Here is a 26,748-nt window from a genome sequence, read left to right on the forward strand (position 1 = left end):
ATAAATAATCTGTTATTTCAGAGAGCACATACACAAGTTTGGATGGTACCGGGGAGGAAGCAGTGTATTTGTTTATTTGGACATAGAGGTGAATTTTTGTTTTCTATTTTGGTTATAAAATTATAAGTTTGCACTGAGGCAGAGCAACAAATCTGGGACCTGTAGCTTATAATTTATGAAACAGATTTTAGGAAACAGTTGGCAGTTCCAGCATATTTCTGACGGTTAATTTTCCTTTTGGAAGAGGGTTCTGTGTCCCTCCATTTCAGTTCTCCCTTCCTCCGCAGGCAGCAACAGTTCGAGGGGAGGAGGAAGCCACACTTTTCTGCAACTAAAACTCGACAGTGCCTTAGACCCACAGAACGAAGTCGATATCTCCAAAGATGTCATTCTCACCCACTTCTTGAGCTTCTCCTTTCAGCAAACCCTGCCTCACACTTCCGGCTTCTATGGGGCAACCAATTGTAGTTCCTAAAGTCACCTTAATTTTCTCACCTTTTTGCCTTTGCTCTTAAATCTTTTCTAAATTTGCTTCCCTTTCTTCTTTGCTGGATTCCAGTCATTTTAAGACTGTTAAAATTCCCACCCCTTCCAGAAAGTCCTCCAGGATCTTGAGACTCAACCTCAGGCTGAGCAGGGGACGCTCCTCTGTGTACATACATGGTCCCTGGCTGCCCCAGAGATGCTGAATTTGCCCCGTCTTTTCCTATGTCTGTCACCACTCAGGAGAATGTGCTCTATTGGATGGCAGAGGATCTTTGCCATCTTTGTTTCTCCCAATCTAACACAAAATTTTGGCCCAAAGCGGGGGGGTCACTCCATAAATACTTGTTGATTGATCAATAAGGAGATTTAGTTATGTTCTCTGGTTTTCATAGGCTACAGGGTATTTAATCTCCACTTTCAACTTTAAAAGTAGAAGAGATGGTGAAAATTATCCTTCATTTAGAGCGGGATATGTGTTAATCTCTGGGTTTGAATGGATTTAATGGTCAAGATGATTCTGGGTTTCACGTTGTGAGGAACTTCTAAAGTGCATAGTAGTTTCTGAGACACAACACTGTACCACATTAACAAGAAAAAAACAGTGTAATCTTCAATCCCTGGTAGGAACAAGGTGAAACCCTGCAGAGGAAGCAGCCAGGTGTGGCTGAGACTAACCTCACTTGAGAACTCTCAATGTGGCAGGGGCTTTGTAGAGCTGCTCCATTTATCCTCACCAGTGAGGTTGGTCTCTTGGCTCCATTTTACTGATTTGTCAACTAAGATTGGGAGGAGTTAAACAACCACTCCAAGGTCACCTTCTCCATAAGTGGGAAAGGTGGGGGTTGGTGTGATACTCAGTATGGCTCACAGCAGCTTTCCAGCCCATACTGGCTCCTGCCTATGAAATTCTAAAGTTTTCTTTTCTCTGCAAAATTTACTGAGTAACTCCAAAAACCAAATATAGAACAAACTGTCAGAGAAAAAAGCTGTGTCCTGAAATCTCATCTGTCCCTCATTCATACAGATTTGGCAGGGATGACTTCAAAAAGCCACCAAAGAGAAATTGGGAAAGCATCTGGATTGCTTTCCCAAGTTGGGCCTTCTCTCATGACAGCTGGTGGTGACCACTGCAGTTGATGGCTCAGCTGTAGGCTGAGTCCTGCCCACGACACTGCTGAACTAGTACTTAAAACTTCTGCTCAGAGGCAAACGCTTGCCAGCGAGGACTGGGCAGAAGCCTGTACTCTCACCGTGGCTTGAGATGAAAGAGAATGGGAGGAAATGGATGAAGAGCTCTGGGGCTGGCATCTCCACTCTTTCCCAGAGCAGGCCATTCTAGGATGAGGTGTTGTTTCTGGTGACACAGGTACACATGTGGAAGGGAGGTTTCTGAAAAAGGAATCTGGTCTGCACCAATCCTGGCACCAGAGGGTCTAGTGGAATTGCATGATCCTAGCCACAATGGAAAGGAAGTCTCTGGGGCCACACTCTGGGTTTGCTGAGAAGACTCAGCTGAAGGTTCAGCTTCCTGGGACCCTTAGAGTCTAGCTTAGGCCCTTTCCAGCTCTGTTGGGATTGCAGATTAACAAGGTTAGGTTGGGTATCAAGGTCTTTTATGAATCTGGTTTCAAGTCCTTAGGAAATACTTGAAATGGTCAGCTACAGATCCACTGTGTTCAAAATTGTGTGTTAGATGTTAAATATTTAAAACCATGTCAGGTACTACTCTTTCCCTCAAGAAGAGAACCATTTCACTGGGGAAATAAATAGGCAAATAAAAATAAACATGAGATAAAATAATTGACAAATAAATACTACAGTCAGTGTGTTACAGATATTTGGAGCAGGAAAAGTGGATTGGAGAAGCTTTAGAGCAGTGTTTCTCAATCCTGGGTAGAGAGTAGAATTACCATGGTGCTTTGAAAAAACACTCATGGCCTGGTCCCACGTCTCAGAACTTCTCAATTAATTAGTTTGTGCCAGGTAAGATCATGGTCATTTCTGAAGCACCCTGGGACTCTCCTGGAGGACAATTCTTAGAGGAGACTGTAAATTCCTTGAAGTCAGGGACTGTGTCAGTCATATTTGTTTGGTCAATGGACAGCATCTAAACCAGTTTCTTGCAATGGTCCAGAGCATGAAAATAGGTAGTTTTTATATGAGGAGGAGAATATATTCTTGCTAGAGGAAAGAGGATGAGCAAAAGCACAGAGTAAGAAGTGTTCAAGTTGCTGGGGACAGTGGATCAGGTAGGGAATAGCTTTGACTAAGAATGGAAGGTTCCATAGAAGAAGAGCAGCTTATAATACAGACTTACAAACGGGAATTCAACTACTCAAAGACTCAAATGTCAGAAATGTGCAGTGGCTTGGAATTCATCAGGACACTAAATCATAGGTGTGCAGAATGGCAAGTAAACAGTCTTTAGCTTCTTTAAGAGATTACAGTCACTAACCAACTAGGTCATAGAATTTTCCAGAATAGTCACTGGCAGTTGGTTTACTCCTGTCCTAGAGTGGTTTTGATTAAAGTTCTGAATACCTGAAACAGGTAAATCATGACCCACTGCGTGTGTCAGGGAGACTAGTTATTGTCACAAGCACCAAGATGACTGACCACCCCACTGGCTCCTGAAATAGATGACTGCAAGAGTCGAACCATGCAACTGATCCCTCTGTTAGTGCTTGGCTATCACCTCCAGTTGGCAGCTAACAAACTTGAAAAGAATAAATGGTGCTTGTGGGGATGGAAACACAGATTTCATGCAGGTTCTGCTCTAATAGCAATTTCATTAAGGCCCCAGTTTTTCAAAGTGTTAGTTGTTGACTTTTAGGGGAGAGGAAACTTATCTGCGTTAATCAGCCAAACTCCACAAGGCTCTCCATCTGCCTTATCTTTATCACCCTTTGAAGGTCCTAGCAGACCAGCAGCAGAATGAGAGAGAACAAAGTCAGCCAAATGATAAATCACGGTTGGAAAGTTTAAAAGCCCAAGTCATAGTCTAAGGAATATCGCTGACATCTTGGGCAGCACAAATCCTCAAAAGCAGCCTGTGGCCTATGCCATTAATGTGACCTAGCCTCCCCTGGGAGAGACACTCAGGAGGGAAAAAGGCAGGGGGAGGCTCTGCGAGCAAGTGATTCTGTAAATCTGCACTCTTGCTAAGAGCATGCCTTAGGAGAACACTGTAGGGGCAAACCCAGTCCTCCTAGAGCCAGCAGGGAGGAGGGCCAGGAGAAGCTGGGGCAGAGGAGCCAGCTTCAGGGAGCACATACAGGAGCAAAATGGAACACCTAGGACTGGCTAACACGGAGGGTCTGGGGAAGGGCCTGGAAGGGGAGCAGTGAATACATGAGACTCAACACATTGGAGGAGTGCAGAGAAAAGGAAACAAGCTTCCTTCCCATCTGCTCCCCACTGTTCCCCATTCCTTCCATAGTACCTCGCTCTGGCTTAATGCATCCTTTGACATCGGACCCTCCTGCAGGGCCATTTACTTCCTCTACTTGGGGGCGTGCATGTTGAAGGAGATGCATTCAAGTCCATGCTGCTAGGCCACACACAACGTCAGACACTTAGCTGGTAGTAAGCAGACGCACACTGAGTGAAGGATAGATTGAAAGAATAAATGGACGATCAGATCTTAGTATGGAAATAAACACGTGTTCCAGCTAAAGCCTGGTGTAAATTAAACTTTATGAAAATCCAATAGTTCATGGTAGCACCCAAATCCTTCCTCGGCTCATTGGCTTTTCCAGCATGTGCTATTCCAGGTATGGCAGTAGAAATTTGAGAGGGGCCAGAGACACCCAACTTGATTAGGAGGGAAGTAGCGAGAAGAAAATAATAACGAAGGAGAACTGAGAAAAGGAGGAGGCAGGGGTGGGACAGATTCATTTCGAACAAGATTTTATGAAAAAGGTGCAAATTAGATGCAAAGTGGAGAGGCAGAAACCGACATTAATTGCCTGCTCTGTGCAGTTTCAGTGCCAGGGGCTTTCCCCGCATTATCTCATACATTCCCCACAGCAACAGAACCGGGCGTATGATGAAGCCCCACTTAACAGACACAGAAACTAGAGGCTACAGGAGGCTAAGTAAATGCCTGGGGTTCACAGAGCAGGCAGGGAAGGATGCCAGGATCCACACAGAGCTGTGTGCCCTCAACGTGCTCCACGGCATCCCCAGGAGAGAGTGTGGGGCCGGTGCTTTTGTGACGGGGAGGGTGGAACAGCTAAATGTGCTTCCCAGGTTACACGTTATCTCTCGGAAAGAAAGTTTAGTGGGAAGTGGGACGTGGGGCTTGTAGACATACACAAGCGAGTCCCTAGACAGCCACTTACCTGAATATTTTATCAGAAGGCTGTTCTCCCAAAACCAGGTCAAAGCCCCGCTGAAATATCGTGTAAGGCCAAGGCCTAAAAGGAGAAACATCATTCGATTAAAGTCAACCCCACAAATACTGCCTGAGCATCCACTTTGTGTGAGGTGCCATGCTGGGTCCTGGAGACCCAGAGATGGAGAGGGCCTTGTCCCAGCCCTCCAGACTCCCCCAATGGCAGTTCGCATGAGCCCCTCAATGCTGGATCCAGATCAAGAACAGGATCAACATAAAAATCACTGAGCCAGTAGGAGAGTGGAAAGGAATAGACATGACAGCCACAACCACATATAGAGTAAAGTTATATTCAGGTGGATCTCACAAAGCTGTTATTCATGGTCCTTCTGAGGTAGATTTAACAGACACACACTTAGCTTTGCCTCACTTCACAAAGGAGGAGCAGCGTTGATTTCTTGGGAAAGACAAAGCCTCTGGAATCAGACAGGTCTGGGTTCAAACCCCGTTTGCTGTCGATCCAAATGACTTACTGTGGGCAGGTTATTTCCTTATTGAGTCTTTCTGGTAAAAACAGGGTTAGTTAAAGGCTGCCTCTGGACCACTATGAAGATTAAGCAAATCTCCTCAGGCCAAAGCCACAGCTCATACAGAGTCCTCGACCTGTTCCCCTTCCTTACTCAAAATGACATGAAGATTCTGGATCTCTGACAGGTTCCAGATGTTTTCAAACATTTTAATGTCATTCATTCAAGCAGAAACACTTGAAATGGTGTTTTTAAAATAATTCTTAACTACAAGTCTCCCTTGTGAGCTTCCAGGTTTTGCCACTTATACTTGAAAGTAACAAAACTATTTGATTTAAATATTACATATCTTTTGATGAGCCCAAATGTCTAACTCAAAAACTATTTACTCATTTGAGCTAGACTAGCAGAGCCTGGGACTGTGTTGGGTACTAGACATCATGTGTACTGGATGAACTCTTTCCATGGAACTCAGTCTCACAAATAATCCAATTATTAAGGATTTTACTGTAGACATGTGGTAAAACTTGCATGTCTACAAGAACTAGAAAAAGTCAGCCGAATAAACTGACATAATTATGATTAGGGGCTAATGCTAGTAACCTGGTGCTTGTCAACGTGGGTGATATCATCCAATAGAGTGCATTTGGGGACATTCATGGTTGCTCTTCGATACACAGCGTGTGGAGGACACTACTGGCATTTAGAGGGCAGGGCTAGAAAGGCTAGAGCAGTACAGTTCTCAGGATAGCTCTGCACAGCAAAGCATTTCCAAATGTCCTGTGAACCACTGAATGCCTTACCACACATTTAACATAGGTGAAAACTTGCCTATTGTAACCTGAGCCAAGATGCTAACTGCATTTACATATAAGCATAAAGCATCTTGCTTATATTTATAGTAAATTTTCTGCTTGTGTAACTACCATGTAAATCGAGGGAAGATTATACAGTATTAGAAATTTTACCAAGATTTGTTCATAAGTTTGCTAAATCATATCATTGTCACCATCTTTAAATCACCTATATAGCACATCTGGATCAGTCTACATTGCTCTTACATATTTTAGATATCATATATTACTTCATATATTATGGTGAATCTACATCAGGTTCAAATGTCTGTTGACTTTATTATTTCTCTTATCACAATAGTACCACAGCATTTCCACATTAAATTAGTTATACTATCATCATAAATTATTTTCTTTTTATTTCTCTTTTAAACATTGAAGCTTTTTTTAAAAAGATTATTTATTTATTTATTTATTTATTTATTTATTTATTTATTTATTTATTTATGAGAGACACATAGAGAGATGCAGAGACATAGGCAGAGGGAGAAGCAGGCTCCCCACAGGGAGCCTGATGCCGGACTTGATCCCAGGACCCTAGGATCAAGACCTTAACCGAAGGCAGATGCTTAACCACTGAGCTACCCTGGTGTCCCTCTTTTAATCATTGTTAAGACATTATATTTATTGTTCAAATCTTCCATGTGTAGATTTCATTATTTATGAATTTCATGTAAGGATTATTAAAGGGGCTAAAAATATTTATTATAAAACAGGGTGCTGTGTCTGATGGGGTTGAGCACCACCAACTTAAGTAGTTAAGCAATTAACTAGCCAAAGGAGTTCATAGTTGCAAGGGGAGCCATTGGAACTACATAAGGAAGTGGCTGGGATGAATGCATTCTTTTTTTTATGCTTACTATTTATAAACACTTTATTCCTGGAATTCAATTTAGAAATACCCTGAAGCAACTAGAATTGGCTCCAAAATGTGTCCCACACTGTATTATGAATAACTCCTGCATCAAATAAACAGTTCTCTCCATGTGTTTTTCCTGTTTGTTCTGTTTGTTGGAGGTGAACCCACAGAGAGGGGTTTGAATATGATTCTTTTTTTTGCTGAACAGCAAGTGGTGGGTTTGGGCAGCTAAAAATCATATATCAATTCAAGAAAAGGTCTAGAAATCATTAGGAGAAAAAGTCCTACATGATCCTTGACACCTAGAAAGGGCAATGCAAAAAGAGTGCCATGTAATTTTATCTCTCTGCTGGGCAAAATCACATTTTATTTACTATCAGATTAATAATTTTAAATCACAAACATTTTGCCTTCGAGTCATCTCCAGTACTCAAAACTGGTATAATGTGTAATTAGAGTTAATTCTTGGCTTGGTTCCTAGGTTGTTTGAAAATATATTTCAAGGAGCCAAATTTTAGGACTGGCATTGATTACAATGTGAACAATTAACTCCGTAGAATAACATAAATAAGCCTGTATTCAAGCCACAGGTAATAAATCAATGAGCACACTGATTAAGCACACATCAGCATGTTGCTAGGTAGGTCAGACCAAAGAGCCTTCCTGTTCTCGAGGGGCCCGGAGATTGAGAAAGACAACTCAGATTCCAAGGGCGCAGATGTACAGGGTAGACCTTGCCCAGATCACAATGAGAGGCAGCAGGGTACGGCAATTAGTACATGGGTTCTGGAGCCAGCCTGCCCACTTTAATCCAGCTTAGCCACCAATCACTGTGTGATCTTGAGCAAGTTCCTTAATCATTGTGTCCCCATTTCCTCACCTGTAAAATGAGGTTGATGGTACCAATTATATCTACTTGGCAATGTTGTTATGAGGAAGCACGATTTAATATAGCTGAAGCGTTCAGAACTGTGTCTGGCATTTAATGAGTGCCCTGCAAGCATTTGCTAAAAAAAGTTAAATTTATTGGTTACCGGAATCAAATATAAATACTCTAGGAAGGAGATTCCCTAATTTCTATATAGGAGGAGGTGTCTTGCTCCATGGTGCAAATGCAGCAGCAACACCAGGCTTTAACTCAGGTTGTCCAGCTATGTGTGTTGCCTGGAGAGGAGGTAATGATGAATACAGGAACACCAAAGCTCCACCTGGCTAACACTTCACAGGACAGTGACTACACGTGTTGACATTAAATACCCAGAGAGGGGGGAATAATGTCCTCTGAAATGGTGAGAGTTGTAGACTGCTCCAGCAAAGGAATAAAAGAGAATTTATTCATTTTCTCCCCACTAGTCAAGGATGATCCATCAAAGAAATGGGGATTCCTATTTGATTTACTTAGCAAATATTTATGGAGGGCCTATTGCAGCTGAATTGTTATACGAGGCAAAGGAGTTGGGATAAAGAGATTCTTGCCCTCAAAGGAATCTAGTCTTTCTGAAGAAACATATGTATGTCAGGACGAAGAGAATAGGGAGACGGGAAGGGGAATGGAGCCCAACAGGAGATAGGCTAAGTGGTGGCACAGTGGTAGAGCACGTCTTGGGAGCTGGGAAGTCTGGGGGATGGTGGTGAAGCCATAGCAATGGAGAGCTGGGTGCCCCTGAGCGGAGAGGCTACAGGGGGCCACATGGGAAAAGGCAACGTAACGCAATGAAGAACTGAACCTAAAAGTACCAAAAACACTTTGGAGCTGAGTTAGCCGTGACCACCTGACCAAGGAAAGGCCTCTGTGGCAAGGCTGTCTGCATAGGAGTCTAAGGAAGAACTGGTTTCACCCAAAAGAAGCCCATCGGTGAGTCCTATATCCAGCCTGAACCGGAGATTGCCTTGGGGATGCTTGGAATCAGGGCCTCTGGCCCTCAAATTGTCCCTCTCCTCTCTTTGCTTTGTTTTCAGTCTTCAGGTTTTATGCTTTCCAAGTGGCTAAAGCACATGGTAGAGACTTTGCCTGCCAGCGGCTGCAGCTCTGCTTCCAAGGGTCACACCGCAGAGGGGATGCTCCCCCTCTGCACTAGGAAAAAATAACCCATGGAGGGACTGCTTGACGTGTCCTGAATCAGATGAGTAAACGGGACCAATCTCTGCAGCCTGTGAAGGAGAGGCATCTGAACAGAGGCAACTCCCATTTGGATTCCAGGGCTCAAGATGGGAGGAGGGTGAATGCTAAACAGAATAATAATTTCCACCTTAGCTTCTATCTGCTTGTGGGGCAAAAGCACTGCCTCCATCAGGAGTGGGTGGCATTACCGAACAGACTGTGCCAATGTCAGTTTTGTAGAAGGAGTGCAAGGCCACAGAGCTGCCCAAGGATAGGATAGCATCAGGCCGGATGTGGGGCAGAAGCTTGAACCCTGAGGTCGGAAGGATACTTCAGTGTCTTGACTCCCACTTAGTAGGCGGCCTGCAATATTCTCTGCCCTGTATTGGCCAAGCCAGTCACATCTTGCTGGTTTAGGAAAATTGGCAGAGTCAGAAGTCAGGAAAGAGTTTATCTGTTTGTTAATTTCTTCATCCTGACAAATCAAGACCCTGAAGACTGTCCTTCCGTGTGGGCAGCTACAGATGGCCTAGACTCAGGGGCCTTCACAGGGTCAGCATGACAACCACATGGGATCCACTGCCTCAAGCAGGAGCATAATCTCCGCTACAGACAAGCCCCACAGCAATGGACACGGAGCAGCCAGAAGGACACACACGCAAACTGGGGATGCTGAGAACTATTAGTAATCGTTTATTTGCCTTTTCCTCTCCCCCATCCACACAATATCCACAGTTTATGCAGAATCTTTCCTAACCACAAGCATCTCCCAAGCTTTGAGCTTCTCTCCTCAACTCTTCCTCCTTTTTCCCAAGACATAGCAGCAGTCACGGGGTTTTTCCCTTTGGTTTTGGGTGTTGGCTGGGCCAGAAGTTGGTTGTGGCCTTGACTTGACTGGGTCTTTGGGCATTTCTCTCACTATGTAACCTAGACATAAGTGAGTGAGTGAACACTCTGCACGGTCAGCCTTGACTGGATAATCCCTTCACACTAGCTCTCACAGTTCAGGAAGAGACCACTTTTTCTGTGGACAAGAGCATTTCAAACGCTGCTTTTTTGAATAAGTGCAACTTTCCACCTAACAGTGGCACCTCAATATGGAGCTTGAAAGATTTTGGTCAGCATGTCTGGTGATGGGCTCAAGACTCATTGCCTGGGAGGGGGAGGGGAAAGAGATGGATGGATGGATGGATGGATGGATGGATGGATGGATGGGAGGGAGGAAGGGGGGGAAGAAGGAAGGAAAAAAATAGGCAGAGGGGAAAGAGAGAGAGAAGACATGAATATATGTATGTGGGGGGTGTGTATACAGTTCAGTGTGGAGAAAAAGAATGTCTCAGATGCAGGCATTGATGAGTAAGGCACATCATGATGAGCTTACAGAAACCAGGAGCCTCTTTTGAACTTATATATATCTCTACCTGTCACTAGAGTGTTTTTCAAAGGAAAATAATTTGTTCCATAGTTAAAGAAAAGCAAATCCTTTAAAGCTTGCCTCTGGCCCACATTCGGCTAAGTTTCTGGTGGAAACACAGTCTTCGAAGTTCCAGCCGAGCTAGGGCTACACCATGGGGTCCTGGTTGAGGATATCATATCCATATGTAATGTGACAGCTTTTGAGCAAATGTTCCTTTCCTTAGCGAGGTAAATGCATTTGCAAGCAGGGAACAGTGAAACAAAGAAAGAACAGAGGTTCATTAAAAAATACTTCTGGAGAAAGGTAGTTTGCAAGATACTCAGGAAAAAAGATGAAGAGAAAAATGATAAAAATGACTTTTCCAGCTACACTGTTGGCTAAGACTTTCCATGCCTCCATTTATCCTAATGATAAGAAGGGGAGATTATTATGTGCCACTGTCTTTACAATCAGTACCAGTTCTGGGAGGAGTACATACCGGAACGGCTGATGCCTAGATTATCTGCTAAACCCGTGGCTTTGTCAGAAGTTAAATAATAAGGATAATGAGGCCCGATGTTCCTATAGGATCCTTTAAGTCTGGGGACCTTTGCAGATGTTCTTTTCTTTCTTTTCTCTCCTTTTTAAAAAGATTTTAAGGGGCACCTGGGTTGCTCAGTGGGTTAAGTGTCTTCCTTTGGCTCAGTCATGATCTTGGGGTCTTGGGATGGAGCCCCAAGTCAGGTTCTCTGCTCAGCGGGGAGCCCCCTTCTCCTCTCCCTCTGCCCCTCCCCCCTACTTGTGCTCTGTCTCTCTCTCAAATAAATAAAATATTTCTAAAAAATAAAGACTTTAAAAATGTATCTATTTTATTTTAGAAAGGAGGGGAAGGGCAGAAGGAAATGGAGAGAATCTCCAGCCATCTGATCTCAGACCCTGAAGGCAGATGCTTAACGGACTGAGCCACCCAGTTGCCCCAAGGGAGAGAGAGAGAGAGAGAATCTTAAGAAGACTCCATGCCCAGCCCAGAGCTGGGCCCTGGGTTCAATCTCACAACCCTGAGATCATGACCTGAGCCAAAACCAAGAGTTGGACGCTAAACCGACTGAGCTACCCAGGTGCCCTGTTGTCTCTTTACCTAGAATTTCTCCCCTCCCATTGACGTGGATAACTTATACTATTCTGTTAAGTCTGGCTTAAAAATTACTTTCCAAAATAGACCTTCCCTGGTGTGCCAAGACTAGGTTATATCTCTTGTTATATAAAGCATTTTCCTTTATAAAACCTACACATCAAATCAATTTATTATATATTCAGTTGATATTTCCCTTCATCAGATATAAAGAGCTCTGCTATCATCTCTGCTCTCCCTTCACTGTCTAGCACAGCACCTCATGGAGCGGGTGCTCAAGAAAAAACTAGACTATGTGACAAATGAGGCTGGACCCGGCTCTGAGTCCTGGAGGAGATAGTCCCCCATAGTCCACAACCTCAGGCAAGGCACTTATTTTCCCTCAACCTCGGTATATTCACCTATAAAATGTGGAAAAAACAGTACCTAGAATTGTATATAAATGAGTGTGCATATACTAGCACTGTGCCTGCCACATGGAACAAGCCAACAAATATTACTGTCATTATAACTAACATTACCATGTGATGAATAGAAAACACATTTCTAACATTACATTTTAAAAATAAACTGTGATGGGGGCGTCTGGGTAACTCAGTCAGTTAAGCGTCTGACTCTTGATTTTGGCTCAGGTCATGATCTCGGGGTTGTAAGACTGAGCCCCACATGGGCTCTGTGCTGGGCGTGGTCTCTCTCCCTCTTCCTCTGCCCCTTTTCTCCTCTCTCTCAAATATAAATAAATAAACCATGATGATCATGTATATTTTATAGACTCATGTTATCTTTAAGCATGTAAATCTCATGTAAAGACAAATGAAATATTGACATGACTTTATTCATTACTTAACGTCTATTATTTAGAAGTATTTAAGCAGCAGAACACCATATTTGTCAGTAAGTAGCAAAGCAGCCAGGAGTGTGGCTCTGGTGCCAGACTGAGTAGGTTTAAACTTGGCTCTACCACCGATTAACCCTGTGCCTTTGGCTAAGGTCATTAATTCCTACCATCAGACCATCCTGTCCACTTGCTCCAGTCATGCTAACACCAACTCATCCCCAACTTTCCACATTTCAGAGTCTGGCTCACTGTCCTCTCCAACACTCCTCCTTAATTTTTGCTGACTTCAGTAGCCACTAAAATGATCCTTTCAATTCTCAAACCACTCAGCACCTTGACTTTTCTTCTTAAATGACCCTGTCATCCACCCCCACTCCCATGGTAAAGCCTAGACTACCAATGTCTGCAACCCTTCCTTGGTCCTAATTTCAAGAATCCCAATATCTGACCTTCATGTCCCACCTTCCCAGATCATTCCTCTTAATGCCAGAATTTTCTACGGCCTCCTGAGAATTAAAATCCATTCATTTAACCACTGTTTTATTGACCCTCACCAACCTCATGTATTCTCCACACTCCTTACTTAGATTAAATTCTGTGGCCCATAAAATTCACACCCTTTCATGTAACCTCAACTCTCTCATCCCTCCACCGCTTCATCATACTTGTCTAAAACACTCCATCACTGGTTAAACTCAATGATCCTGTGGCTCTAGTTCTGTCCTTCCACACATGAATGCAGTTGGCAACTATGCTGATTGGCCCCGTTCTGAATCCCACACCACTGATCTCGAGTGGGCTCTGAATACTGCCTACATCACACTACGTTGTCCTTGTCTGTTCACTCTCCTCCTCTCTAGATCATATTTCAAACCTTCTTCTTTCTCCTCAAAACCTCCAACACCTCCTCCCCCATCCTTACCCTTGGCTAACGCTCTGCTTCCTACATAATTGAGAAAACAGAGGCAATCAGATTAAAAGCTTGCACCACCACATCCACCCACCACCTACCTGCCTCTTGCCTATTACTTGGCCCTTCTTCCAGTAATTAGGCAGGAACAGTTTGTGTTCCATCTAGCATGCTGCTATTCCAAATAATCCTTTGAGATCTTATAGACAGTGGAAACATAAGGGAAGGAGCCCCAGGTAGAAGTTACAAATCCAAACTCCCTTCTGCTAGTACGGCCTCAAGCAAATAAATGTGCCCTAAAGTCTCAAGTTCTTGATATGTAGAATGAGAATCATAAAGTAGAGCATATTCCATACGAATTTTACATTGTTGAACAAAGTGTGTATAAATAAGCCTCAGATCATGATAATCTTTGATTATTCATTTTAAATCAGTTTTTTTGAAGTTTTTATTCTATATGTTGTGTGTATATGCATGTGTCCACTTTACAGAAATGAATCTCAATGAAAGATAAAACAGTGGAAAGCTGGCCCAATTCCTGCCTCTGTGGGGCTCAGTTTCCTGATCTATAAAATGGGATCATAATAGTACCTACCTCACCAACTGCACAAGATTAATGATCTAAAATATGTGCAAGAATCTTTGTTACAAGGTAGGTTCTGAATAGATGCTAGCTGTTACTATTCACATTTGACTAGGAATGCTGGTTCTAAATGTTGAAAAGGGTTTTTCCTGAAGAAATTTTAGAAATATATAAAATGACTCTGAAAATGACAATAATGAAAAAAATATGTTAAGACTTTTCCTCCAGTTTTGGAATTCAAGGATATGACATTGCAGAAGAAGTGGGAATAAAGTCAAATGCACACCATGATGGTTAATTTTCTGTGTCAACAGAAAATTGATTGGGCCTTGATTGGACCCACCCTTGATTGGGCCACAGAGTGCCCAGAGAGCCAGAGCAGGTCAGTCATTATTTTAGGTGTTTCTAGGAGGGTAGTTCAGAGGAGATTAACATCACAATCAGTAGACTAAGTAAAACAGATCATCCTCCCTTGTGTGGGTGGGCCTCGCCCAATCAATTGAGGGCCTGAAGAGAACAAAAAAGCTAATCTTCGTTTGAGTTAGAAACAGCTCCACTTGCTTGATGGACTTTGAACCGAGAAATCAGTTTTTTTCCTGCCTTTCGAATTAAACTGAAACATTCCCTTTTCTTGGGTTTTAAGCCTGCTGGCCTTCAAACTGGAGCTACACCATCAATTATCCTAGGTCTCAGGCCTTTGGATTCAGACCAGAATTACACTACCGGCTCTCCTGGGTTTCCAGCTTGCTGACTACAGATCTTGGGACTTGTCAGCCTCCATAATCACATGAGCCAGTTCCTTATAATAAATCTTTTTCTATATTTGCATCTAGAGACTATTGGTTCTGTCTCTCCATAGAGTGCTGAATGCACACATATAAACACATATACATACACAACTATAGAATCCATGCTTAATCTTTTTGTCAACACAAAGCATTTCAGGGAGTGAGGGAAGTGAGGAGACATGAGCAGGGGCTCTAAGTCATGCAGGAGACATCAGTACTTTGACCCTGACCAGGTACCTTATGGAGAGAAAGATAAATGCCTGCTTCTGTGACTCAGGGTCGTCACAGAGGGCAGATGCACAGTCCATCTGCCCTCAGATGGAGAAAATTGGTGCAGACTTGCAGTTCCCTTGTATATTCTGGGATTGAGGATTATATAAAGTAAAAGGAAGAAATCTTGAATGGGTCAGAAAACGCTGCTAACAGTAACTGCCATTTATTAAACAGCTGACACATGCCAGGCAGGCACTATGCTCAGGTGCCACACACCCATCAATCATTTCACAACCACCCAGAGACCTATCTAGCCATACAGTGATTATCCCCATGTTGCAAATGTGCACACAGGTTCAGCAGGGTTAAGTAAGTTGTGCAAGGTCACACAGCCAGTCAGGGGCACAGGTGCATGTTCTCATGGATGGCATAGCCTATACCTTCTCCTGCACCTTGCTCCCCCTTCTCACCATCGGAGGTATAGGAGTGCTCGAGAAAATGTGCCAAGAGAGCACTGGGTCCACAGGCAGGGATGCCACCTGCCTATTGGGCAGGCTTGCCCATCACTGCCTTCCAGGTACAGTGACGGGAGGGGCAGACACTGTCTATAGTGCACAAGAGGAATGACCTGCTCTCTTGCCTGTGTTTTTGTAGGGAAGCTCTGGCATACACCAAGTGGTCTTAAAGCCTCTTTCTTATCTGTCTTCCTCTTTAAATGTTCTCTCACTGACCCAGCCACTGAAGCTCCTTTATGCTTGCATCTTTTATAAATAACAGTTAGCAAATGGCTCTCAAGCTTTGGGGTACCTCAAATTCACCCTCACAGATAAGCATCATGGTTCTCAAACTTTAGTTGCTCTCCTTTCAAACATTTAGGGTGAAGCTAAGCATCAATATTTTAAAAAAGTCAGGTGGGTGATGGTAAAGCACACAATAGGTTGAGAATCACTGCCCTAATAGGTGCCCACTCCTACTCCCAGCCAATCTTTATGAATGAGTCTGGCATTCTACAAAATATGACTGCCATAAAAACAGAAATTGCAACCTAGCCTAAGAAGTCACTGGAACTCATTCTTAAATTTCTGAATAATAATGAGAGATGAGGCATATTGAGCTCTTTTATTGATGAATTAAGATATTCCAAATCTCATTACAATTATATAAGATGTACATTTGTTTTTGTTTTTTTTTTTTTAACTGTCAAGTCATTTTGACTTCACTGGATCAATGTTTCCATTAAAAGAGTATTATACGGCATTGAGATTTTCATGCATTCATAAATGCATATACAGGGACAGATGCCCTCCCCCACATACATGTGTCCCTGCTTCACATGCACACATGTTCACAAAATCACACACTTTGCTCCAGCCAGCTTCAACAATTCCTTTGGGGGTAAGGAAGTCAGATGTCTGCCAGGACTCGAAATGGCTCTGTTCCTCCTCTCTTTACCTCCTGGCAGCTGCTCTGGACACTGAAAGCTGTTCTGCAGAACAGAATCCTGGAGGGCAGAGTCCCTTATAAAGTAAATCACCATCAGGCCTTCTATCATTCACACAAATCACCCCATGGCCCAGAATCTGTGGCTGGGCTCTGGAGTCAGACAGATTTCCACGTGAGTGCAAGGCAGAGATTTGAGTTCCTTGCCAGCCCTGCAAAACTGACCAGACATTTAACCTTTCCAAACCTCTCTTTCTTTTTTGTTCAATGGTGATGATAATAGTTGTCTGTTACTTACAAGGCTATAAGCAGATTAAATGAATGAATAAATTTATAATTTCAGTTACAATGACTGAAATACAGTTGTCACTTTCTAAATGGAAGTTTCCTTCTTCCACTTCTCTCTGGACTCTCAATCTAAAGGGTTAGTTGATTTTTACTCTGGGCTAGTGCAGCCAGGGTCTCGAGTTCAATCCTCCAGAAAGCTTGTTAGTCTCACTTACTAATACTGTCTATGGGCACAGCCTGGGTCACGTGTCCCTAGACACCCATCTTTGCTCACAGATGCATTGGATCCGAGCTTGGTAATGGATCGTGCAAATCTATCTCTGCGAGAAAAACAGTTCAACATCTATTCACTGTTGAGTGTGACCTCCCTGTATAAAGGAGGGGACAGGCCTGGGGTTTCTTCCTCCTCCACAGACATGCACATTCAGTTCCAGTGAGGAGGTAGGGGAGCCAACAGCTTGAACACAAAAGAAAAGATAAGAGGTAGAGGATGTGCAGGAGAAGGGGCAGCTTCCTACATTCTTATGATTTTATGTCAAAGGAAACTGATAGTGTAAATGAATCAGGGAAGAATCACAATACCCATCAAGGACCTGTATTTAGTGTAGAGCTTGTACCTCTTCCCCAAAGTCCTTTCCTATCTACTAATTTGTCTCAGTTCAACATATATTTAGCAAGTTTCGCTAGTAATTCAATTCCTCATTCACATATTCATTTATTTATTTCCTCGAAAAAATAATAATTAACCAAGTGCCATGTGAAAAAACAGTTTGTTAAACACCATCGAGGGACACACAAATGATTAATACACATTCTCTGCCATCCAGGGCTTCATTAATGTAGCGAGTCAATCCTCAAGCAGTTATTATGCACCTCTGATGAGCCAGACACAATAGAGTGTACTGGGACACACAGATCAAAGGCTGGGTCCCTGTCCCAAATCACGATCTGATAAGAATGACAAGTAAACAATCTATGGCATTTGGTTTGTCAATTTTGATGACAGATCAAGTAAAAGCCATTATTTATCATGCATTTGCCAGCAGCCACTGAGCCGAGCGGTTTATATTTATTATTTCATGTAATTCTCATAAAAACCCCGAGGCATAGGCATTATATTCATCCCATTTCACAGATGGGGAAAGCAAGGCTCAGGAAGGTTCAATAATATTAGCCAAACTCTCACAGCTAACACATGGCAAAGCCAGGGTGTGAGCATGGTGCCCTCAGGTACCACAGCCTCTGCTGTGACCTCGATGTATCATCTCCACCCTGCACTGAGCAACCCTGGTTGGAAGGGCTAATCCACATCTATATTTCCAGGCAGATGTAAGAAGGCAGGATCAAAAAGGCTGAGTTTTAACCACGAGCTATGGCAAGATGGGTATTGGGTAGCTAGACAAGCAGGGCTGGCCTTTCATAGAGAGGGGAGTAGAAATAAGAGACCAGGGGAGCAGACGAGCAGGAACAGCCACATGGCCGCTGATCAGTCCTTTACTATCCCCATCCATCTCTATTTCAGAGATAAGATCACTGAGGCCCAGAGACGTTACATTGCCAAAAACCATACAGAAGATAAAGGAGGTAAGATCATTCACTCATTCGTCCATCCATTTATTCACCAAGTATGTATTCAGCAGCTGGCAGGGGCCAAGCTCTGTGTTCTGGGGATACCGATGCGAACAAAAGCAAAGATGGTGAGGTTCTGCTTCATGGAGTTCACACTCATGAATATAAAATCACGGCTGAGGAGAAAGCTCTGAAGGAAGGAATGTGATCCTTGAAGGTGTGTGGTCAAGGACAGCCTGTCAGAGAAGGAGAAGGTTAAGCCCTGGCCCTCAAGGTTCCCTTGCGTGGCCTGCCGCCACCCCCCCCAACTCTGACTTGCCAATTTCATCAGCAGCCTCCACTTCCCTGCTAATTACACTTGTCAGAGCGTCAAAGATCCCCACAATGGGCCAGGAAGATCCGGGTGCGCTAGCCCTGGAAAGCCTGGCCCTCCTTCCAGCTCTAGCTGGCACCTTCCCAGAACTCAGTTTTGACACCAATACAGCCTCCAAGGCTCCAGATTTCAAGTGACTCTGCCCTGCCCTCCCTTCAGCCATCATTGATTAGCTCTGTATTTCCCTCTTCATACTTCTCTGCAAGTATTCTGTGATGTGTTTTCTTGCTTCTCCCAGGGCCTTCCCCACCAGAGCATGCATCCCTCGAGGGCAGGAGCTCCCCCCCTCTTCCCCATGGTTTCTACAGCCAGTGGTAGAGCCTAAGACACAGCCAAACCTTCGCGGTGTGTGGGGAGAGGGTGCAGGAAATTAATGAATGATTGGATGACTACAAATAAGCAAATGCGTGTGACATTAGAAAGAGCAATGTCTCCGTGAGCGGTGTTTGTGCATATGTGAGAGAGAGATATGAGGGAGGACTAGAGACAGCAATTGCCAGACTGAGTTTAAAGGTTCAAGGTAATAATGATAGCAACATCATTAACTGATAATGAAAGCAGAGACAAAATAGGTAGATACTCTCAAGAAATGTAGGCAGCAAAGTAAATGAGAAAAATGATAGGGAGAGATAATCGGGTCAAGCGATCACCTGACGTTTGAATAAGGGATAGAAGGTGGCCAGGCATAACAGAAGACGCAAAAGAGAGTTGGCCAGGGGGCAAGATTCTATGGAAATTGAATGAGTTCGAAGGACAAATTGGGGCAAGGAGTGTAGCTCGGTGGCACTGACGACACACCCACTCCAACACAGGAGTGAAAGGGCAAAGAAAAGGACATGGTACAAGCAGACAAAATGAAGGTAAGGCCTCTGACTTTGCTCCATTAGATCTGAGGCTATGGCCTGAGAGTCAGAGCCAGGATGGAACTGGGTGCCTGAGGACAGGGAAAAGGTTCTGGCCCACGAGGAGAGATGAGTAAGATGGTTGTGATGTTGCTCGATTCTCTCCATCCTGAGGAAGTCACAGAGCAGCACAGAAGCAAGCAGAAAGCCATCATGGGACTTGGAATGGGCCAGGCAGGAGTGGCAGGGGCAAAAAGTGGCAAGGAATTAGGGGTGACTGTGAATGTACTTTCATAAATGGCCTCATGTGAGGTCTACGTTGGCTGGTGCGGGAGGGCATATAAGCCAGGAAAGAGACAATGGGGGATTCGGTGGATATTGAATAATGAAGTCAAAGGGTAGACTCTTGGGGAGGATGGAAGGGGGGAAGCACACACCAGGGAGGCTGTGAAGAACTCCAGAGTTCAAAAGCTTAATGGTGAGATGCTTTTAAAATAGACTGCCATCAAGGAGTGGCCTTACAGTTTATCACCTAAAACTGAGAAGAAATGGAAGATACCAGCAAAGTGAGACGTCAGTTAGAAGGACAATGAATGTGTGTGTTTCTTCATTCATGCAGTCAGCACAGAACTTCTGAGGGTTTACTATGTGTCCAACGCCGCACTCATCACTGTGGAAGCAAAGTCAAGTAAGACATCGCCCCTCTCCTCAAGAACCTACAGTCAACGAAGGGACCAGATAAATCAATGGGTTAATTGATTCTTAAGAAGAAGCAATAGGTGGAAGACAGAGAACAAGATTCCAAAACCGATGCCTTCATCAGCTGCATGTATTCTGGGAAGTAATGACAACCATGTAAACTGAGGGCAGATAAATCAGGGTGACTTCTTTTACCATCCCATCCAGTGACTGCTGATCAGCATGCATCCAGTACAGCAGCTGCTCTCAACTGCGGCGTGCACCAGAATCCCCTAGAGGGCTTGCTAAAATTCGAATTGCTGGGCCCCGCCTCAGAGCTTCTGATTCAGGAGGTCTGGGTTTAGGCTGGATAATGTGCATTTCTAAAAGTCTTCAGGAGAGGCTAATACTGCTGGTCTGGGAATCACACTTGGGAGAACCTGTGCTAGTGGTGTTAAGCCTCCCTGGGCATCAGAATCACCTTGGGAGCTTGCAACCAACCATACCACGGCCAGGTTCAACACCAAGAGAGGTCTGATTTAATAGGTCTGATATGGGGTGCGGCCATGGATACGTTTCAGTACATCCAAGGAGATTCTAATTTGCAGCCTGGATAGAGAACAATAGCATTGCTTTGTGCCTGCGCGGAGATAGATGCCCAGAACACCAAGTGCAGAGATTTGGCCTAGGTCATAAGGAGTTCACGATCTAGAGGGAGAATTATCCGTATGCATATATTTATGACAGGAAGGTGAGCAACAGAGGTTTGGAAAAGTGCCAGGGTGAAACTGAGGGCAAGCAGGAAAAGCTACAGAGTTGAGGAGGAGGAGGTGGGATTTGCAAAGGAGACTGGAAGAGAAGAAAGGTTGGACCCTTCCAAGATGGCAAAGTGGTGGAGGAGGAAGTAGTGATGTCAGGGGCTGGGGGTGGGGGGTGTGCTCCAGTCCAGGAATGGGAAAGAGCCTGAGAAGGCACTCTGCTGGATAATGCAAGTAGTTCAATGTGGCTGATGCACCAGGAACGTGGAAGCTCAAGCCTGGAGCAAGGCTGGCCAGGCTGGCAGGTGGCAGGTGGCAGGTGGCAGGTCAGGAAGTGGCACTCAGGCGAGGCCAGGGGTCATGGAGAGCCCCTAGAGAACTGCCTCCAGTGCCCCCGGCATCCCCACTGGGCTCCCTTCCCTGTCTCACAGTTAGAGTTTCCCCACTGAAAATCATCACAGCCCCCTGTTTTTCCTTGTTATTTTTCATGTAAAAGACAGATAGGAAAAAGCAATTCGGCGCCTTGGTCTTGTTAGACTCGCAGTAGATTTCAATCCCCTTTACTTATTTATGGACCTATTTTTCCCAAGTGCTTCTTTTCCCTGGTATATTTGTAAACACCATTTTTATTCCTCTTAATCCGTTTGGCAGCATTAACTCATTCTGCACTCACAGGCTTTATCTTTCCTATGAAAAACATCCACAGACATGGTTAAAATTCACAGATTTTTGTTGTTGTTCTCTCCCAAAACTTTTTCTGATTTGGGCTTTGGGAATATTTCCTTGCCCGGGCCAGGTTTTGCTGAAGGCAACTCACCCTTCAACTCAAGATACGTTTCCTACATTTTGCATCTGAGTGCCCCTGTGCGGCACACACAGGCCTTTCTCACGCGCGCGCTCAAGCCTGGAAAGTATTTGCTCTGACCTTGGACTTGGGCACAGTGGTTGGGCAGCCTCAGGCCTAGGGACTAACAAAAGGTTTCAGATCCCTGTGGCTGTCCCTCCTGCATTTCCTACCAGCCTCAAATCCACTCATACAAATGACAGCTGCTGGGCCTGCCCCCGTTGAATTGCGCCCCTGTAGAATGTTCCAGTCGCAGCGTAATCCATTCTGTCAAGCTGACTGCCAGTGGAGACTTGAGGAAGTCCAGCGATTGTAAGAGCCCAGCCAGAGGCAAGAGAGAGAAAGACACAACGGCGGATGGGGGCTGTCCTCCGTGCCTCATTGATACCGTGAAAGCTCTGCGATTTCTGGGGTCTTTCAGCATTCTCCAAGATGGGGTCTTTATTCTCCCTCCACACTGCTGGTGCAGCAGCCAGGAACAAAGGCTGGGCTTGGTCATTGTTCAGCACAGACAGCAAGGAGAATGGAGTGTTTGAAAGTGCCATTCTGCAGCATTTGGCTTTTGATTTTCTCTCTCTCCAATTTAAGTGATGGGGGATGGTAAGCATTGCTCTGGGGAAAAGGAAATGGAAGGCCTTTACCTCCATTAGAACCATCCAGAAATGAGAATCGTTGCCCGGTACTGAGACTGCCATCGTGCTGGAAGCTGACGGGCTGGAGCCTTTGGGGAATATTGAGATGATCACAGACTTCGGGGAAAAACTGGGTTTTAGGTGATCACAAAATCCAGTACTGAGAGACCACGTCCCTCACTGCAAACCCACTGAATCACTGCAGGCCTCAGCAACCAAATTTCAAGAGATTTCAGAAGACAGGATCCTCGCTGCCTCCTCCGGCAGAGCATTCTATTTTGAGAGGGTGTTAAGCATTCAACACTTTTCTTATGTGAATTAAAATCTTCTTCTTTCTAATTCGTACCTATTAGTCCTGAGTCTGGCTTTCTGGGGCGAAACCGAGCAAGGCTAACTCTCTTGCTACAGTTATTAGCATGTCCTCCCTTCACTTCTTCTCTACACTGAACGCCTCCAGGCGCTTTTCTCAGGCCTGCCAAATGACTGAGCAATCTTTGGTCACTCTCATTTGGACCCTGTCCAGTTCGTCACTGAACAGCCCAATCCTAAACCCTGCAAGCTGGGGCTGAGCAGACCAACACACCATGGAGCAGAATTCCCCCAGCCTCCTGACAGCCTCAGCCTTTCCTGCACACGCTGGTCCCACCAGTTCAGAGCCAGGCCACCTTAGACCCAGCGCACAGACTCCTCACGAGTCATGCACCTAGGGCAGATGTCGACGCGAATGCCGGTGTCTTACCACTCTACCTACTGCTGTGCACGACTGGGCCACCACCCAGACACCTGCTTCAGGACCTGGGTACTCACCCCCCAAGCACTGGGAGTGTACCTGCCGATGGACCATGCCTGACACTATTCTGGGCAGTACCCTCAGCTGAAGGGAGCTTCTTGGTCTCAGGTAGGCCTCCTTTTCTGGGTAGGTTCCCATCCAGGGACTGGCCCCGTGGGGATCAAAAGTCCAATCCCTTTGCCTCAATTAGGGACATCTCTAAAGGGCTGTCCCAGCTCCTGAAGGACTGGCAAGGCCTCTGTTGTCACCACCTGGCAGGTGAGCATCTCCCTCTGCCCAATCTGCTTCTTTCATTCCCTCATAGTTGTTGTTCCTGGGGAGAACTCTTCCCAGTAACTCCCCCGGACAGAAATCCAGCCTTGGCCAGTGTCCTGGGGTGGGGGTGGGGCTCCCTCTCACACAGCCCTTAAGTCCAGCTTTCATGCAATGGTGAGGAAGGAACAGTGTGGCCCTGCCTTCCTAAGCTCTCACTTTCTGCCTCACACCTGGGGACTTCTGCCCTGCTGACACCTGCCCAGCCTGGAGAAACCAACTGTCCTGTGCACACCCAAGGCCCTCACTCCCTCTCCCCTCCTAGGAGGAAAATAAAGTGTAGATCACATGAAAAGCCTTTTCCCTGGGCAAGGAGATCTCAGCAAGGAGGACCCAGAGCCCCTGCATTACCCTGCAGAGTCCTCTCTCTGGTCCCCACTGTTGTGTGCTGTCGTCCTCCAGCCCTGTTGTGCCCTGGGCTGCCCCACTACCCCTGCTTTGTCATGCTTTTCTTCCCTCACCCCCTCTTTGGTCCCCCTCTTCCCAGGTCTCAAAACCACTGCAGCTTCCTACTTCTGCTGTATGACCCCTGCTCCTGACAGTCACTGCACCCTCACACACTTGGCAGTCCCAAAAGAACAAGGAATCTGGGCTTGGCTGAGTGGACTAGAAGACCTGAAGTCTGAGCTCCTGCTTTGGCCATTCCTTGCTACTGCCGTTGCACGTGGCAGCTCCCTGGGATCTGCCCCAAGCCAGGGAGCAGCTAGCAGACACCCGTTCCTCCCAAGCACCTCAGTTCTCTGCCCAAAGCTCTGGGTGTCACCAGGTTCCCTACTTGGATGAGTACCAACCACTCCATCCTCTCCCTTTAGGGTATACCTACTAGACCCTTCTTCATTAGTTGGGCTAATTTACTTCCAAATCCTAATCTTGAGTCCAGCCTTTTTATTGCTTCCCTCTCTCAAATACACACACACACACCCCGCACACACACTCTCTCTTTCTCTCTCCATCCATGCTATCTTCTGAATAAAAGAGGACCTGCCATGCCTGAGGAAGACAGGGAATTTCCTCTTCTCACTGCAGAGATGGCCAACCCCAACCTTCACCTTGAAGCAAGCCCGGATAAACTCAGCAGGCTTGTGAGCAGGGAGGATTAGTTGACAGGTTTCCAGGGACAACAGCTGAGACCCGGCTCCTAGTGCCGCCTCTGAAGCTGAGACTCAAGCCTGCTCTTTTGTCCCTAGAAGGATCGTCTCCCTTTATGAACACCTTCCAGCTTATTTAATTTTCCCAGACTCTCCTCCCGCCCATTTGCCTTCACAACATGTGTGCTCTCTGTGGACAGAATGATCGGGAGGGTCACAGAACTGCTGCCAAGGTCCAAACGGGAAATAAAGCTGAAGATGGTGACGAACCGCAGGAAAGGGGTTGTGATCTCTTCGTAAGAATGAATACAAAATCACTACTTAGGAGGGAAGATGGAATGATGAATAGCAACACGCAGAGAACGTGACCATGATGATATGGACAGTCCAAAGGAAGGTGTCCTGTGTCTGCCATGTACATCTATGTGTGGGGGGGGAGGTGCATGGGGGGGTGAGGAATAGGATGGTAGTTGGGTGTAGCAACTTCAAGGTGCAAAGAAACCTCAAGAGATTCTCTAGCTGTTTGAGGTCAGAGGGAAGTAAATGGCTTGGAAGTGGAGAAGAAGAGGGAGCTCAGAATGTTTATCTTTTAACCATTCCTATATTCATTAAGCTACCAGGGCACATCAAGTCTTTTGCTCACATCACTCAGTAAGATCTCATGGCTAAGCATGAGGATTCAGGAGCCAGATGACCTGAGTTCAAAACCTACTCTACCCCTTATTCCCTGGGTGTCCTCGAGAAAAATCACTTTACCTTTGGGTCTCCTTCCCTCAGATATAAAACAATGATAACAATTGTATTCACCTTACAGGATACTAATGATAAAACAGTACCGACCTCATAGGATTGTTGAAAGATTAAAGGAGTTAATAAACGTAAAGTCCATATGCTAAGCACTCTGAAAGTGTTTGCTAGTATCACTGTCATCACCCTTACCTGCTGACTGGCCTCCTAAACTGCTTCCTACACTGCTGGTCACACCATAATCTAATGGGGTGGGCGGCATGTCAACCTCCTCTCCGGATGGGGCAGTGTCTGGAAACTCCTTTGATTGTCCCAACTAGGGAGTTGGTGGAGGTCAGGGACATTATTAAATATCCTACAACACATAGGACAACCCTCAGCTCCCACAAGAAACTGTCAGCCTAAAATGTCATAGTGCTAAGTGTAAGAAACCTTGATCTTTTGTAGGAGTCATCAAACTTGTTTGTGAAGGGCCAGATAAAAAATATTTTTGGCTTTGCAGCCGTATGGTCTCTTACTGCATTTGTACTCTACTCTGCCTTTGTAGCAGGAAAGCAGCCATGGGCAATACACAACCAAATGAGTACAACCATGTTCCAATAAAACTTTATTTACAAAAATAGGTGGCAGGCCAGCTTTGGCTTGAGGATGATAGTCTGCAGCTCCCTGCATTAATGCCTTCTGTGCCTTCCTGAAATATCATCTGCATCATCCCCTCCCTTGCTCAAAATATATTCCATGGGCTTCTCATTTTCTACTAAGTAAGATCAAGACCCCTCATTTGCAATTCAAAGCATTCTAGCCCCTGCCTACCTTTCACTCTTTTCCTCTGTGCCTCTTCCCAACAGATCCACTGCCCAGAGGAGCTTGCCTATCATGCACATCCTCTAATTTGCAGGTTGTTTCCTTCTCATCTGCCCTCCCTCTCAACAGGTGCCTAATGGCAATGCGAGCAGTTAGTAAGATGTTAGCAATTGTCAAAGGTAATGGATCGTCCTGGAGGAAGGCTGTAGCTTTGGGAATAGAGAGGAACGGCTGGGTTTAAGAGATATTTCTGAGACGAACAGAGGATTTGGAGACTAACAGGGTGTGTGTGAAAGAGAGAGAGCAGAAGGTAATTGTGGGAGGAGGGTCATGGAGAACAACCTCCAAGTTTCTCATCTGGGAGACTGAGTGATTGTTGATGCCATTTATACAATTCTTCACACGAGAATTGTGGGAGTGAAAGCAGGTAGCAGGGCAGGTGTGGGTTTCAGGTTCAATGCTGGACAAGTTAATTTGAGATACTCGTAGGAAATCCATGAGCAAATAACCAGAAGGTGGTTGGAAATGGAGCCCGAAACCAAGGAAAGAGATTTGAGCTA

General features: G+C 45.2%; 1 protein-coding gene across 5 annotated transcripts in view; it reads right to left on the reverse strand.

Annotated features, from left to right (window-relative positions):
• The window catches only part of ASTN1 (astrotactin 1), a 299,363-nt gene that overhangs the window by 95,965 nt on the left and 176,650 nt on the right, over window positions 1-26,748 (reverse strand). For all 5 annotated transcript variants that reach the window (XM_077901789.1, XM_077901787.1, XM_077901788.1 and 2 more), the window contains exon 9: window positions 4,830-4,904. In XM_077901789.1, coding sequence (XP_077757915.1) covers window positions 4,830-4,904 — 75 coding nt within the window. The remainder of the gene's footprint in view (window positions 1-4,829; window positions 4,905-26,748) is intronic.

This window comes from Canis aureus, chromosome 6, assembly GCF_053574225.1.
Source record: "Canis aureus isolate CA01 chromosome 6, VMU_Caureus_v.1.0, whole genome shotgun sequence".
Lineage (NCBI taxonomy): Eukaryota > Metazoa > Chordata > Mammalia > Carnivora > Canidae > Canis > Canis aureus.